We start from the raw sequence: 17,379 nt of genomic DNA on the forward strand, positions 1-17,379 counted from the left end.
GTTCAAATTATTTAATCGTATTAAATTGAAAGAGAGGGATGTGACGTAACATTGAAAAAGAGACTATTTTTTTTTTTACAAGGTCACGTCTAGTTTGTCTTCCTCTGCGACGGCTGTGAAGTCAGTGCAACTTCCGCCTTTTTCTGTGACGTCGTCGTCTATTCCTTTAATTTCAGACCCAGCGACTACGCGGAAATTTTTCCGCGCTTTCAACGCTAAAATCTCGCGAATTAAACCAGAGTGGCGGGAGCTTGTGTCAGAAGGGGGCTTTTGGAGGAAGAGCAAGATTAAGAGGTAATTATAATATCATTACAAATGTGTCTGCTGTCGATAATTATTTGGTAGATTAATCCAGCGTTACCCTTTATGTAATTAAGATCTGTCGCAGCGCGAGACCATTCTTGTGTTAATATCGGAGTTTGCTAGCTCCCTTTTGTTGCTCGCTATAAAGTAAAGAATGCTCTCGATTCGGAGGCATCGCGTTACCTCGGTTTTCTTTACTGAATATGCAAATAATGTAAAAGTATTCTTTGATTTGCTGCTGCGTTTTAGTTGTAGCCGTAGTTGCTTGAACACATTTTAGCTTCGTTTGATGTTCTTTCCTAAAGTGTTGAGCGTGTTGATACTTCCACCATGTGCCTTGGAAAAGTATTCAAACCTCTTGAAAGTGTAATGTTAAAACTGTCCAAAAAGCCCACTTTATTTTGATTTTCTGTGATTGAAAAAATTCAAAGCTTGCACAATCTGAACCCCCCAGGGTTTAACTTTTTTGAAAACATTTTTGATGCAATCACAAACCTTTAGGGGTGTCTGCTGATCAGCTTAGCACATCTAAAGACTAATATTTCCTTTATTGTTGCAAAAATGGCCCAGATTCTGTTAGATTTGGTTGGTGAGCATTTGTAAACAAGAGTTTCCAAGTGATGCATTTGATTAATAGAACTAGGGCTGAAACTAACAATTATTTAGCAAATCAATTAATCTCTCAATTATCTTTTCGATTAATTGACTAACAATCGGATAGCCAAAGGTTCCTTAAAGATTTTCTTTTTTTTAAGAAATTGAACATGTTGAAACTAAAACTTTTTTTTTTATCTTAAATGCAAAATGTTTACATTTTGTTTTACTGTTTTGCTATAATTACTGTTCTAATTGGATTGCTCTATCAGCTAAAGGAATGTTTTCCAGTCTCTATACTCCAGTTACTAAATTAATTTAAGATTATTTCCATAGGCGATTAATCACAATTCATCCAATTAACTGTTTCCTCCCTAAATAGAAATTACTCTTTTTGTAGATGTATTCCTAACAGTTAGGGGTGTTAATCGCACCCATCATGATTCGATTCCGCATCAATTTCCTGATCAAATGATTCGATTATTTTGGACATTCAAGAATACAACCCGGATACGATTTGATTAATTGCTTAATTTTTTTTTTTTTTACACCTTACAGGCTAGACAATGTTTCAAATCTGAAATAAATCAGTTAAAGCTGTAATATCGTTCTGCATATTAGTTGAGAAACGACAGCAAATAACAGAAGTAGCAAAGCTGTACTCCACCTATGCCTATGAAGACCTCATTCACTGAAAAATAATAATGCCTCTGTGTTATAGATTCTGAAAGGCCTTGCATAAAAAAATACTGAAATTAATGCATAAGTGCATTAGAAGATTAAGTAACAAAAATAGGCCTATACTACATTCACTATAGAATAACAATACTCAACAAAATCAGTTCAATGAGTGCAAAAGTGCACTAGCAGCAAATGGTAACAAGCGTGTGTGCAAGCGGAAAGAGGGTAGTGGCTAAAGGAAGCGAGGTAGGAGGGCAAAATAGGTTTAGCGCCACCGCAGCGTGGGGGTCAGAATTACGTCCAGGAGCAAATGGCTAAAAATCGACCGGAGGAAAAAAACAAAACACGAATCGATTCTCTTATGAAGGTATCGATACATTGGATCATCGGCTGTTGGATCGATGCATCGATACAAAACGATTATTATTTGCACCCCTACTAACAGTTGAGTATTATTTGACGTAAACTATTGTAGCTCTTGCTATACGGTTTGTGTTGATGTCTCGATGCAAGGTATACAACCCTAGTTTATAGTCCGCCTCAAACAGGTTTTCTTATGTAATTTCTACCTTGAAATACATTAGTTTACATTTATATTTAAAATTTTTTGTCAAGTATATTCAGCCCCTAATCTATTTGTATTCCTTTAACTTATGGCCTTTTTGTTTTGAATTCCTTCGCTTACAGGTATGGAGTTTAAACGCCGTAATGGTGGCCCTCCCATGGGAGGTTCGTCCCAAGCCAAGCGAGGTAAAGTGAATGGCGAATGGGAGGATAGTCCATCCCAGTTTGAGGAAGAATTGTTGATGTTTGACGAGGCAGAGATGGATATGGAGGACATGGAGGGACAGGCAGGACATGATGTCATTCCTGTTGGTGAGTGTTGGGCCTTAAAAAATACAGAGGTTTTTAATACATTTCTTTAACCACACATTGGCATTTAGCGATCTTGTGTTTAACTTATTTTGGTCTAAATACTGACTTACCTTCCTGTCCCATCAGGTGACCTTTTCTCAGCAGACCTAAACCCACGTTGGAGGAGACCTCATGCCCCCACACTGGACCCATCCTCTGAAACATTAGTGTTCCAGCAGATTGATCTAGACTATTACCTCGGCAAGTATGAAAGATAAATCTAAATAATGCAGTCTGTAAAAATAAAAGATAGAGAAAAAAAGTTGGGTTTGTAGAATACCTGAAGAGGTGGACCAAGATCTGTAAGATGATGGAAAATAACTGTGTTTTTTTTTTTTTTTTTTTGTCCTACAGGTAACTCTGTAGCTGGCATGCCAGGCCAATCACAAGCAAAAGTACCAATCATTCGGATGTTTGGTGTAACTGACAGCGGCAACAGTGTGTGCTGTCATGTTCACGGCTTTGCGCCTTACTTCTATGTTCCTGCACCAAGCGGTGAGAACTTTACCCCAGACTCAATTGGGATTTTTATGTTAAACTGTATTTTATATCATGCTTAAGCTTGCAACAAAAAAAACATTATTTTTTCTGAGCTGTCAAACTTTGGTTCATTTTATTCTTATTAGATGCAAATTATTGTGACCTGTATAATCCCTCTTGCAGGATTTCCATTTTCATTTTTCTTTTTTCTCTTTTTATTAGGATTTTCATCTAACTACCTCGGTGAATTTAAAAGAGAGTTGAACTCTGTGGTTCTTAAGGACATGCGCTCCAATAAGGACAATATCTCCATCACGGTGCTTGCTGTGGACATCTGCCGCAAAGAGAGTAAGAGCATTGAATTCATGTTTTAAGGGAGATCTGTATTTATCATAAACTACCATAATCAGGCTTTAGAAAGCTGGATTTTGTAAAGAAATGGAAGCCGTAATAGATTAACAAGCCTGTATTAAGGGAGTATTTATGTCTCTTAGTAAAAATGAAATTCAAAGCTTCTCTTTTGTTTCGACTGAAGGCATGTACGGTTACCACGGGCAGCGCAGCCTGGATTTCTTGCGGATTACGATGGCGATGCCTCGTCTCATCGCGCCTGCAAAGCGACTGCTGGAACAGGGCTTTAAGTTTGGACCATTTCCAGTCCAGAGCTACCAGGCCTATGAGGCCAACATAGATTTTGAAATTAGGTTGGTATGGTTAAATTTTGATCATTTTATTTTACTTGAAAAAAGCACCTAATTATAGAGGAAATATTTGTCATCAAGACAACATCGGCTTTTTCAGTAATTTTACATCGCACAGAATGGAAAGTCTGACACGGTATTATTTACAATGAAAAGTGTTGGAGTATAGCAAGAAACACAGACATAATGCAGACAATTCAAAGATACTTTATTAATCACAAAGAGAACTTCAAATTTTGAATTAAAAGATTCATATTCGAAAGAGATAACCAAGGACCTTACTAAGCGCTTTCCTCTGACGGTCATGTAAAGTCTTATATCCTAAAGTCTTATAATATGTTTTATATCCATCCAGTCATTAACAGTAAGCATGGACTTTAGCCACTTTTGGTAATAGCTTTCTTTTTTTTTTTTTTTACTGGCAACAAACAGTTAATGATCAAAAATCAAAACTACCAAGTAAAAAATCTCCCACAGAAAGTTAATTTTTGAGTGAAATCTGTTAGTAATATGTTGGTGAATCTCTTTGCTCAGAAAAAAAAAAAAGAACTATCATGTGTTTGTATTCATGCCCTCTGCTCTAATACCTATCAGCCATTTGCCTTAACTGTGATAAAACTGCAGATCTACTGTCACTACCTGATCNAAAAAAAGCCAAATGGCCACTGACTGGCTGGGCAGGACTTTAAAAAATTCAACATCTAGCTTACCATGTTGCTCTAAATATGTTGTAATGAGGTATGCATCTTTTCATCTGTGCAATGCATGCTGGGTAGATAATACAGTAAGGTCCTAAAGGTATTGTGGAGGATGAATTTTTTAAAAAGCCCGCCCTCTTCACTTTAAAAAAAAATGCACATGCACAACCCTGTACCCACTAGGGGTGTAAATCACACCTATCATGGCGATTCGATTCAGTATCGATTTCCTGACCCAGCGATTCGATTATTTTCGATACTCAGGAATACACCACGATTCGATTAATTGATTCTTTTTTTTTTTTTTTTTACCTTACAGGCTAGACAATGTTTCAAATCTGAAATAAATCAGGGAAAGCTGTAATATCGTTCTGCATTTTAGTTAAGAAACAACAGCAAATAACAGAAGTACTCCACCTATGCCTATGAAGACCTCATTCACTGAAAAATAATAATACCTCTGTGTTATAGATTCTGAAAGGCCTTGCATAAAAAAATACTGAAATTAATGCATAAGTGCATTAGAAGATTAAGTAACAAAAATAGGCCTATACTACATTCACTATAGAATAACAATACTCAACAAAATCAGTGCAATGAGTGCAAAAGTGCACTAGCAGCAAATGGTAACAAGCGTGTGTGCAAGCGGAAAGAGGGTAGTGGCTAAAGGAAGCGAGGTAGGAGGGCAAAATAGGTTTAGCGCCACCGCAGCGTGGGGGTCAGAATTACGTCCAGGAGCAAATGGCTAAAAATCGACCGGAGGAAAAAAACAAAACACGAATCGATTCTCTTATGAAGGTATCGATACATTGGATCATCGGCTGTTGGATCGATGCATCGATACAAAACGATTATTATTTGCACCCCTACTAACAGTTGAGTATTATTTGACGTAAACTATTGTAGCTCTTGCTATACGGTTTGTGTTGATGTCTCGATGCAAGGTATACAACCCTAGTTTATAGTCCGCCTCAAACAGGTTTTCTTATGTAATTTCTACCTTGAAATACATTAGTTTACATTTATATTTAAAATTTTTTGTCAAGTATATTCAGCCCCTAATCTATTTGTATTCCTTTAACTTATGGCCTTTTTGTTTTGAATTCCTTCGCTTACAGGTATGGAGTTTAAACGCCGTAATGGTGGCCCTCCCATGGGAGGTTCGTCCCAAGCCAAGCGAGGTAAAGTGAATGGCGAATGGGAGGATAGTCCATCCCAGTTTGAGGAAGAATTGTTGATGTTTGACGAGGCAGAGATGGATATGGAGGACATGGAGGGACAGGCAGGACATGATGTCATTCCTGTTGGTGAGTGTTGGGCCTTAAAAAATACAGAGGTTTTTAATACATTTCTTTAACCACACATTGGCATTTAGCGATCTTGTGTTTAACTTATTTTGGTCTAAATACTGACTTACCTTCCTGTCCCATCAGGTGACCTTTTCTCAGCAGACCTAAACCCACGTTGGAGGAGACCTCATGCCCCCACACTGGACCCATCCTCTGAAACATTAGTGTTCCAGCAGATTGATCTAGACTATTACCTCGGCAAGTATGAAAGATAAATCTAAATAATGCAGTCTGTAAAAATAAAAGATAGAGAAAAAAAGTTGGGTTTGTAGAATACCTGAAGAGGTGGACCAAGATCTGTAAGATGATGGAAAATAACTGTGTTTTTTTTTTTTTTTTTTTGTCCTACAGGTAACTCTGTAGCTGGCATGCCAGGCCAATCACAAGCAAAAGTACCAATCATTCGGATGTTTGGTGTAACTGACAGCGGCAACAGTGTGTGCTGTCATGTTCACGGCTTTGCGCCTTACTTCTATGTTCCTGCACCAAGCGGTGAGAACTTTACCCCAGACTCAATTGGGATTTTTATGTTAAACTGTATTTTATATCATGCTTAAGCTTGCAACAAAAAAAACATTATTTTTTCTGAGCTGTCAAACTTTGGTTCATTTTATTCTTATTAGATGCAAATTATTGTGACCTGTATAATCCCTCTTGCAGGATTTCCATTTTCATTTTTCTTTTTTCTCTTTTTATTAGGATTTTCATCTAACTACCTCGGTGAATTTAAAAGAGAGTTGAACTCTGTGGTTCTTAAGGACATGCGCTCCAATAAGGATAATATCTCCATCACGGTGCTTGCTGTGGACATCTGCCGCAAAGAGAGTAAGAGCACTGAATTCATGTTTTAAGGGAGATCTGTATTTATCATAAACTACCATAATCAGGCTTTAGAAAGCTGGATTTTGTAAAGAAATGGAAGCCGTAATAGATTAACAAGCCTGTATTAAGGGAGTATTTATGTCTCTTAGTAAAAATGAAATTCAAAGCTTCTCTTTTGTTTCGACTGAAGGCATGTACGGTTACCACGGGCAGCGCAGCCTGGATTTCTTGCGGATTACGATGGCGATGCCTCGTCTCATCGCGCCTGCAAAGCGACTGCTGGAACAGGGCTTTAAGTTTGGACCATTTCCAGTCCAGAGCTACCAGGCCTATGAGGCCAACATAGATTTTGAAATTAGGTTGGTATGGTTAAATTTTGATCATTTTATTTTACTTGAAAAAAGCACCTAATTATAGAGGAAATATTTGTCATCAAGACAACATCGGCTTTTTCAGTAATTTTACATCGCACAGAATGGAAAGTCTGACACGGTATTATTTACAATGAAAAGTGTTGGAGTATAGCAAGAAACACAGACATAATGCAGACAATTCAAAGATACTTTATTAATCACAAAGAGAACTTCAAATTTTGAATTAAAAGATTCATATTCGAAAGAGATAACCAAGGACCTTACTAAGCGCTTTCCTCTGACGGTCATGTAAAGTCTTATATCCTAAAGTCTTATAATATGTTTTATATCCATCCAGTCATTAACAGTAAGCATGGACTTTAGCCACTTTTGGTAATAGCTTTCTTTTTTTTTTTTTTTACTGGCAACAAACAGTTAATGATCAAAAATCAAAACTACCAAGTAAAAAATCTCCCACAGAAAGTTAATTTTTGAGTGAAATCTGTTAGTAATATGTTGGTGAATCTCTTTGCTCAGAAAAAAAAAAAAGAACTATCATGTGTTTGTATTCATGCCCTCTGCTCTAATACCTATCAGCCATTTGCCTTAACTGTGATAAAACTGCAGATCTACTGTCACTACCTGATCCGTCCCAGAAGCACGATCCATACCATCAGCTCATTTGCGTATGCACAACCAGATATACATCCAGGGCGCCCTCGATTTTTGTTTTGTAAAAAAGACCTAAATTACGTTTTCCCTCCCCAAAAATAGTAAGCGTACTAAACTATAATGTGTTAAAGGTTAATAATGTATTTCCTGAGAAAATCAATGCCTTAAAATCCTTCCTGGTTTATCACTCCTCTGTGCCCATAATGGGATCCTATGCTACTTCCAGCAGATAACTGTTTCCACTTTGGATTGATCTAAATCTACATAAATGTAGTCTCTTTTAATCTATGAAAAGAAATAGCAAAAAAAAAAAAAAAAAAGATAAACATGGTTTAATCATATTTTGCCAGACTACTGTGAGCATGTCTGATTATGACATCAGATAATCTGTTTTACGCCCGGCGTACACTGTGCGATTTTCGGGGTGATTGTCCAGTCGTGCGAGAATCTTTTGATCGGGTTGACCTTTAGCCTGATCGTGCGTCTTGAGTTGTGTAGTGTACAGGGGGTTACGAGTGGCGACCAGCCTCTCATCACCACATCCTGATCATGAATCGAAAATCAAACATGTTTGATTTTCTCCCGACCGTCGTGGGCAAATCGCCGAGGGTGCAAACATGGATTCTTCTTTTTATTCTTCCTCTCAGATGTAAACACAGAAGCATGGCAGGGATGCAATGGGTGAAATGCAGTTCTGTCTGTAAAATTAACAGACCATTGTAGTCATGTTTGCTCAGCTATGTCTTTTTTCCTTACAAATACGTCGTTGCCTTTTCATTTTAGGGCTTTCAGCACAAAATTGCACAGATTTCCCAGGCAGCGCGGTTCACTATAGTGAGCTTAATATCCCTTTTCTCCTTGTTTGGCTTCAGGAAAGAGATCTACAGAGCAGCTCCATTTCACTGCGGAGCTGAGTCCAATGTGGTTTTTGGTCGCAGTGTGAGCAGGTAGATCGCACGAGAGCGTCGGGATGAACATAAATCGTGAGCTGTGAACTCGCACTGTACAACTAAACCCCTGTGGTTAATCATACAGTGTGAGCAGCAGCTGCGTGCAACGATTGAAAAAAAATCGCACAGTGTACGCCCGGCTTAACTGAGAAAATGCAAAAAACATCAAAATTGTCTCAGAAAAGTCATAAAATATTTTTAAAAAATTTGTTTTAGCATTCTTTGGTGAGTTAAGGATATAAACAAGTTATTTTAGTACCATAATTGCATTAATAAAGGAAACCTGGATGTGTATCTGGTTGCGCATGCGCAAATGAGCTGCAGTGATCCACAGCTCAGGTTCAAGAATCTGTCGGCTGTGTAGTCATTCACTCCTAGGAGAGTAAGAGGAAAAAGAATGTCTATCGAGAGAGATTGTGAAAAGGGTCTCAATCTTTTAGAAAGGGTTAGAATATGCTGCATAATAATGTTCACAGAACCTCCCCATCCAACCTGAATGAGCTTAAGATATTTGAATGGAAATTAGAATATTAAAATCCTAAATATGTTTGTCTTAAAAACAAAACAAAAACAAAACATACAACTGCAAATATTTTTTCCATCCACCTCAAAGATTTAAGTAAATCCTTCATATTGTAACAAAATACACTCTAAATCATTTAGTCCCAAAGCTTTGGTTGGGACCCCAATTGGGGTCATTGATCAACCAGTACGGGGTCTTGAGATCCAAAGAAGAAATGATACAGAAACACTGAATACTTATGTTAAAGTGTTTCCAGATTTAAAAGCATGATTTAAAAATGAACAAACCTTTTTTGGATGTTGATGCTGTTCTGATTATTACACCTTTGGTTGATTGATGTTTGTATACTCAGCCAGTGGTTTGGGGCATGGATTTATGGGTACCATTTTGTCTGGGAACCTCGGTTCTAAATGAACAAACCTGCTGGTGTTTCCCAGGTTCATGGTGGACAGTGATGTAGTTGGATGCTGCTGGATTGAACTTCCCAAAGGAAAGTACAGAATGCGTGAGGAGAAGAGCTCGGCGGCCACAGATTCTCTGACTCCAGGAAAGGTTGGTTGGTGTTTTTCTCCATCAGTACCTATTCTCCATCCATCCTTTCCTCAGTTTGTCAGTCACCTCTCTTTCCCACTGGTTGTCAGCAGTGTAAAACAACTGTTCTCCTCCTTTTGTGTTGGTCCTGCAGGTCTCTTTCTGTCAGTATGAAGTAGATGTTGGATGGACAGACTTGATAAGTCACCCTGCAGAAGGAGAGTGGCAGAAGATCGCTCCACTCAGGGTCCTTAGCTTTGACATAGAGTGCGCAGGAAGGAAGGGTAATCTCTTTTTCTTTGCTTTCTTCCACATTATTTAACTGAGAAAGAAAAACCCAGTCAGACACATGCTGATGATGACTTATGTGTGTAAATATATATATTTTTAAAGGATATTGTCTTTCTTTTTTTTAATCTAGGAATCTTTCCAGAAGCGGATAAGGATCCAGTGATTCAGATAGCCTCTATGGTCCAACGGCAGGGTGAGAGCGAGCCGTTCATCCGGACTGTTTTCACCCTCCAGTCCTGCGCTAGCATCGTTGGCTCGCAGATCTTATGCTTTACTCAGGAGAAAAAGCTTCTAGAGGTAGAGACTCAGCCTCCAGGAGGAGGAAAAAGAAACCAATGCAGCAGATTTTAACATTTATTTTATTTCTTTTCAACTAAATCTTTTTTTTTCTTCTGAACAGAGCTGGGCGGAGTTTTTGAGGACTGTGGATCCAGACATCATCACCGGATACAACATCCAGAACTTTGACTTTCCCTACTTGCTCAACAGAGCAGCTGCTTTGAAGGTTCGATTAAAAAGCCTTTTGAAGCAGTTCCAGCTCTGGTTTGACGTTCCTCTTCCCTACATGGAAAACCTTTTACTCAGTGGCATTACAAAATAAATTTAACTGCAAATCCACCTTCAAAATTTTTTTTTGAATTTAATTGAATTTAAGATTGTCTTTATGATTGATTTGATCATTAGAATGGCCATAAATCCTGGAAAACTCTGGAGTTTGGGTGGGAGGTGGGGGATTGTGTGTAAATAAGTTTGAAGAACAAAAAAGATGGTATAATCTTTGTATGTTGAGTTTATCATAACAGCTCTGGGAATTTGACTCTACAAGCCTAAGTTTTTGGTATTAGATATTAGTAGGAACTCTGCTTTATTCATTTATTTACATAAACAGAGCCTTTCTGTCGTAAAATGCCCATTTCTCTCCAACGGATGAGAACTTTATTGTATCTTAAAACCTTTAATATGCAGCAGATCTATTCATAATCCTCTTTTCAGCTCAGACTAAAACCTACCAGTTTTACTTACATTTTGATGTTCTTTCAGGTGAATTACTTCCCATACTTGGGCCGAATGCGAGGCGTCAAATCAGTTCTGCGAGATTCAAGTTTCCAGAGTAAGCAGATGGGACGCAGAGAGAACAAGACCATTAACATGGAGGGTCGAGTTCAGTTTGACCTGCTGCAGGTGAGCGCTCAGAGTTGAGCTTTTTACATTTAATATTCAAATTCACTGATTAAGTGAAAAGCGTTTCCAGGATCATTGAGTAGTGTTTTTCTCACAGGTTCTTCTCAGGGATTATAAACTGCGCTCCTACACGCTGAACGCTGTCAGTTTCCATTTTTTGCAAGAACAGAAGGAAGATGTGCAGCACTCTATCATCACCGATCTGCAGGTAAGGCCTAGTTTTGTTCTTTTTTTATTTATTGTTTGTATTCAAAGATTAAACTACCCCTGTTTTAATTGATTAATTAATTAATTTTTTTACCTGCATGGATTCCCTCCTTTTTCGGCAGAATGGAAACGAACAAACGCGGCGTCGCCTTGCTGTCTACTGCCTGAAAGATGCCTACCTTCCGCTCCGCCTGCTGCAGAAACTGATGTGCGTGATCAATTACATGGAGATGGCCAGAGTAACCGGCGTGCCTCTCACCTACCTGCTCTCAAGAGGACAGCAAATCAAGGTTGTCTCTCAGCTGCTGCGACAGGTGGGAATCACAAACCTAAACGCCGCTAATTTGATTTCTGCTTGTGGGATTCTTCACCTTCGAAATCTATTGGGACACATTTATCATCTATATCTCATTTTGGACGTCAACTGACTACAATCAGTTGACAGATGCTGGCATGTTTGCATGAGTAGATTCATTCATGGATGCTAAATCTGTTCAACTGACTGTACAGGTTGAACAGGTACACACAGGCTTGGTCAGAGCAAACTCACAAACGAGGGTGTTTGTGCTTTTTAGGCTATGAAACAGGACCTGGTAATGCCTGTGGTGAGGACAGAGGGGGGAGAAGACTACACAGGAGCAACAGTCATCGAGCCAGAGAAAGGGTATGTGCCTCTGTGTCCAAAGGTCTCCTGCTCTCCAGGGGGGTACAGATTATTAAAAGCATTTTTTTCCTGTAGATATTACAGCGTTCCTATCGCCACGCTGGACTTTTCCTCCTTGTATCCGTCCATCATGATGGCTCACAATCTGTGCTACACTACCTTGCTGCAGAAAGGCTCTGCTGAAAAACTGGGGTAAGTTTTCATTCCCTTTGCCTCAACACCAACCCACAAGGAAGAGGTGCAACACAATGAAGATTGCATTGTTTGCTAAAAACCACCTCCTTTTTAAAAAAAAACCTGTTTTACAGCATCAGTTCTGCTACTGGAATTCCTTATCGACCACTTTCTGGGCGAAGGTTAAATGCTGTTGATGTATTTTCTTGTGTCGTGGTTGATTTATTTTTTTAATTTTTTTTATTTAAAAGAAAAAATCTGATTCAGCTTAAGAATCTGGTTTTATTGAAATGGAAGATCAAAAATGGTCCAAAAAAAATCCTTTAAAATTCAACTTTATATGGGACTAGTTAACTTAACATGCATTTAGGTCCGTTTCTCAATATGTGTACCTGTGCGGACTCATGTGCTCTTGTACTCGTGAAACAGCCTCAGCCCTAGTTCTGTTCCCATTCACAAGAAAACAAGACTGAGATCAGGGTTTCTGTGGGTCATTAAAAATAATTAAAAATCATTATATTGTTGCCTTCATTGGCATTAACATTCATTAAATGTGTTTATTGTGGCATTTAAAATGCTTTCTTAACATAGCCGTGTGTGACCTACTGATGGCTCTAATGGCGAGTTTGTTGTTATATTTGGCAAAATGTTCATTTGATTTGTGTTTATCTGACTGTGTTATTTATTATCCCCCTACCAAATGAGAAAAAAAGTAAGAATTTATTATTATCAAGAGACTATTAATAACGGGGTGAAATGTGGCTCCAGACGAGCTGAGCTAGTGATGATGTCACAAGTACGTTTCTGTTCCAATTGACCAATATTTATGCTCCGTTCTCCTCGAGTCCACTTTCCTGTGTTCTTCTCAAGAACAGACTTGGCGAGGATACGAGTCCATACTCGCGTTCTTGTGAATTGAGAAACAGCCAATGACTAATTTCACCAAACCATATCTCCTGGGATTTGCTTTTAGTGAAGTTCTGTTTGTTTGTTTTCAGACTGTCTTCAGATGACTTCATCAAGACCCCCACAGGCGACCAGTTTGTGAAGAGCTCTGTGAGGAAAGGTCTTCTTCCAGAGATCCTGGAGAACCTGCTGTCTGCCCGAAAGAGGTTTGAAGGACCTTCAAACTAAAAGAAACTGATGAAGACAGTATATTATTGAAATAACATTAATTTGCAGCTGTTATTTAATATTTAGGACACCCGTTCTTTTAGTGGACGCTCTAGAAACTAAGTAGTGCAACATATATTTATTTCTATCTGTCCACAGGGCTAAATCAGAGCTAAAGAAGGAAACTGACCCTTTCAAGAAGCAGGTGCTGGATGGTCGACAGTTAGCCCTGAAAATCAGCGCCAACTCGGTGTACGGCTTCACCGGGGCCCAGGTGGGCAAATTGCCCTGCCTGGAAATCTCGCAGGTTAGTACTTTCTGTTCCAAGACCTGCTCAGCTAGCTTATGGATGTTTTTGTCTTCCATTTGAGTTTGAGTTTCTTGCCTTGTTTTTATTGTTATGCACAGATGTAGAGTAAGAGCAGGAACGGTAAACGACTAAGATGTAGGCTTAGGATAAGAAACCACAAAACAGGTGGGAAGTGTAGAGATATTTACATAGACTGTTTAGAAGAAAGCTTCCCCCACTTCTCAATGTCTGACTTTGAATCACACCCTCTTTAAGTTCGGCGTACGTGCTTACTCGGATTACTAAAATTATTTCTATTTGCTAAAAGCCACAAAAAGGAATCCTCTGGTCCTTTAACTGGTTTGAAAAACTGAAAGGTTGAGACGGTATTTGAGTCAAATCAGACACATCAATTCATTCTTTAACAAATAAAATCAGCTAAAATAACAGGAAGAGCTCTCTAGTTGTCTGGTTCTTCCTTTGGTAGATATTCCAGGTGTCTGAAGGTTCATCTGTTCAAAAAGCATTGAACAGCCTGATGTTCCTCCTTAATGTTTAGGAAGTAGATTGAGTTCTTTGTTCCAGTTGTAAACATACTGAAAGTCAGGAAGAAAGCGTGTGAACCCTGAGAACCCATCTTAGTTGTGAAAAGCGGGCGTGGCAGCGTCGTAGTGTGTTTGTTTTGCTGCAGGAGGGAGCGGTGCACTTCATGAAAATAATTGGCAGCATAAACAAACATTATGTTGAAATGTTGAAGAAACATCTGAAGACATTCAGGAAAAAGAATCTAAGGTCAAACCTGACCTATTTGGGCGTGCAATATTTAAAGAGAGGCAGGTTTGGTCATATCGCACATTTAAATAGCAAGACGGTTAAAATGTCTGTTCATGGGAAGAAAAATAAAATAAGAAAATATTATTAAATGAATGAGTAGGATTTAGTTAAGAGAATAAAAAAATAAGCATTTCAAAAAATAATGAAATGATTGCTACAGGTTTAAACAAATGGGTCACACAGCAGCCTGAAGTGGCCCAAATATGCTTCATTTTATTTATCTATTTATGAACAATGAACATTTTTTTTTTTTTTTAAGAATGCGACCCAGGCCTCTTGTATATGTGGTCCTGAATCCAGTACGAATCTGATCTTTTTAAATGTGACCCGTGTCTGATCAGAACCGTTTGATTGTTTTCAGAGTGTCACTGGTTTTGGAAGACAGATGATTGAGAAAACCAAACAGCTGGTGGAGTCCAAATACACCCTTTCCAACGGCTACCTAGCAGATGCTAAGGTCAGATAATTTTATTTTTTTTTCTTTTAAAGTTTGCTTTCTATGATTATTTGGTGGAATTTATTATTATAGGATTGACGTTTTATTTTATTGTCTCTTTAGGTCATCTACGGCGACACTGACTCCGTCATGGTTAAACTTGGTGTCACCACCGTGAAGGAAGCCATGGAAATTGGGAGGGAAGCAGCTGAGTGGGTGTCGTCCCATTTTACACCTCCCATCAAACTGGAGTTTGAGAAGGTAAAGCATTACTAAAGTGCATTTTTTTATTTTAACATGGCCTCCTAAAGTTCTGCTTCCAAAACTTGATTCCTAAGGAACATTTTCTAGTTAAGATTAAGGGTGAAAGATTGTCATTTAGTAATTTTTGAATGGTACAAAAAAGACCGGCCTCTCTTACAATCTGTGGAAACCCACACAGAAGCTTTTTTGAATAGAAGACCTTTGTTTTAATCTCCACAGGTGTACTACCCATACCTATTGATCAACAAGAAGCGCTATGCAGGCTTGTATTTCTCCTCCAGTCCAGACACTCATGACAAGATGGACTGTAAAGGCATTGAGACAGTCCGCAGAGACAACTGCCCTCTAGTGGCCAACCTCATCAACACTTGTCTACAAAAGATCCTCATTGACAGGTAGCAGATGCTTTTGCTGCATGGAAGTTTAACAAAGATGGCTTCCATTTGCATTTATTTCTAAGCATCAAAACTGCCAGATTGCATTAAAGATGCTTGTTTTTTATTTATTTTTTATTTTTTGCAGAGATCCTCAAGGCGCAGTGGAACATGCAAAAGAAGTGATCTCAGACCTGCTGTGCAATCGCATCGACATCAGTCAGTTGGTTATAACGAAGGAGCTAACGCGTACAGCCCAGGAGTATGCTGGCAAGCAGGCACACGTGGAGCTGGCTGAAAGGTCGGCTTGTCTAATGACCTAGCAGCTTATTTTAGCTAAGCTTTAGAATAATCTGTTTTGTTAAAATAATCAGTTTTTAATTGTATTTTTTTTACAGAATGAGAAAAAGGGATGCAGGTAGTGCCCCAAACCTGGGAGACAGAGTCCCCTACGTCATCATCAAGGCTACAAAGGGAGTAGCGGCGTACATGAAGTCAGAGGTGAAGCAGCCTTCTCTCCGACCACCTTGGTTAAGGTGTCGCATTTCCCTTTTGGGACACATTTAACTTTATTTCTATTTCTTCCAAATTTCAGGACCCAATCTATGTGCTGGAGAACAACATCCCCATCGACACCCAATACTACCTGGAGCAGCAGCTCTCCAAACCCCTGCTGAGAATATTTGAGCCCATCCTGGGGGAGACCAAGGCGGAGAGTGTCCTGCTAAGTATGGAAGCTCCTACAAATAGTCGTACCTTTTGCTTAAGTGGCAGTTTTTCAGAACAGCTAATTAAGGGATTTCTGAAGATTTTTGGATGTATTTAGTCAAAATTGTGATCTAAAAACCTTAAACAAACATACATTAAAATTAGTGGTTGTAAAATGACATGTGGTTTGGAGTTGCATGAATACACTCTCAGATCAACCATTAATTCTTATAGGAAATGATCTCTAATGAAATCTCAATTTTAAATTATATAATTGGAGAAATTAAATGGCAGTGGTGTGATTTTTTTTGTATTATTTTGTTTTTTTATTCAGAGGGCGACCACACCCGCTGTAAGACTGTTTTGACCTCGAAGGTTGGAGGCCTCATGGCATTTGCTCAGAAGAGAAGCACCTGCATCGGATGCAAAGCTGTCCTCAAGACTGATGGTGTGTTTAAGGCTCTCCATCTTTAAATTTTTTTTTTCAATGAATGCCATCTTCAGGTTTAAGTATTTTATTTTAAAAAACTACCTCTAGCTTTCTAATTCTACTGCCTTAAGGGATTTTTTTAACGTGTTGTGTCCCTCCAGCGGCCGTGTGTGATTTCTGCAAAAAGAAGGAATCTGAACTTTATCAAAAAGAGGTATTCAAGCAGCTGAAAGAACTTTATTTATGTTATTGAATAGAAATGAATTCAATTTATCTTTTTTAATTCTCTAGATCTTCCACCTGAACACGTTAGAGGAGCGTTTCTCCCGCCTGTGGACTCAATGCCAGCGCTGTCAGGGCTCCCTTCATGAGGACGTGCTGTGCACCAGGTAGAGACAAACTTTATCCTGATTTCATCGGAAGTGGGGGGGTTTTAGCTGTAAACGTAACCCGGTGATGTCCTCTGCTCTGCAGCCGAGATTGCCCAATCTTCTACATGAGGAAGAAGGTTCAGAAGGATCTGGATGACCAGAGCAAGCTGGTGTCTCGATTTGGATGGTGATAAAAAACCACATCCTGAATGCGAAGCGGAGCTCTGATCCTCTCTGTATTTTCTGTCTTTTTGTGTCTGTAAAAATGTCTCACAATTTTTCATCTTTTCTATGAATACATTTATTAGTAGTGCCTTTTGTTTGTAAAATAAATTGAAACCATTAGCTGTTGTCAATTGATTATTTTCTGCCCAGAACTTAAACAAATGCTCAGTAAACACACTATTAAAGCAGCTTTAGATTCAACCGGTCGCTCATTTAGACCTAAAAACCACAGCTCCTCCTCTGGT

At 38.8% G+C, this 17,379-nt stretch overlaps 1 protein-coding gene across 3 annotated transcripts; it reads left to right on the top strand.

Moving 5' to 3' along the window:
* The first annotated feature begins 178 nt into the window (after positions 1 to 178).
* pold1 (polymerase (DNA directed), delta 1, catalytic subunit) lies at positions 179 to 17,265 on the top strand. Of its 3 annotated transcripts, XM_015391110.1 has the most exons (27): positions 179 to 294; positions 2,266 to 2,454; positions 2,581 to 2,694; positions 2,848 to 2,988; positions 3,196 to 3,321; positions 3,509 to 3,677; positions 9,479 to 9,593; positions 9,727 to 9,856; positions 9,994 to 10,160; positions 10,264 to 10,368; positions 10,905 to 11,045; positions 11,143 to 11,253; positions 11,375 to 11,566; positions 11,828 to 11,916; positions 11,992 to 12,108; positions 13,089 to 13,202; positions 13,363 to 13,510; positions 14,688 to 14,783; positions 14,886 to 15,023; positions 15,246 to 15,421; positions 15,549 to 15,701; positions 15,799 to 15,901; positions 15,996 to 16,128; positions 16,443 to 16,556; positions 16,700 to 16,752; positions 16,830 to 16,927; positions 17,013 to 17,264. In XM_015391110.1, the coding sequence occupies exons 2-27, from the start codon at positions 2,268 to 2,270 to the stop codon at positions 17,098 to 17,100; spliced, it is 3,318 nt and encodes a 1,105-aa protein (XP_015246596.1). In that variant the 5' UTR covers positions 179 to 294; positions 2,266 to 2,267; the 3' UTR covers positions 17,101 to 17,264. The 3 variants fall into 3 exon arrangements, with proteins under 3 accessions (XP_015246596.1, XP_015246594.1, XP_015246595.1); XM_015391108.1 differs by having other exon boundaries at positions 11,828 to 12,108; positions 17,013 to 17,265; XM_015391109.1 differs by lacking the exons at positions 179 to 294; positions 2,266 to 2,454; positions 2,581 to 2,694; ... (1 more) ...; positions 3,196 to 3,321; positions 3,509 to 3,677 and adding exons at positions 5,479 to 5,679; positions 5,806 to 5,919; positions 6,073 to 6,213; positions 6,421 to 6,546; positions 6,734 to 6,902 and having other exon boundaries at positions 11,828 to 12,108; positions 17,013 to 17,265.
* The last annotated feature ends 114 nt before the right edge of the window (positions 17,266 to 17,379 follow it).

The sequence above is a fragment of the Cyprinodon variegatus genome, unplaced genomic scaffold (assembly GCF_000732505.1).
Source record: "Cyprinodon variegatus isolate N-32 unplaced genomic scaffold, C_variegatus-1.0 Scaffold525, whole genome shotgun sequence".
Lineage (NCBI taxonomy): Eukaryota > Metazoa > Chordata > Actinopteri > Cyprinodontiformes > Cyprinodontidae > Cyprinodon > Cyprinodon variegatus.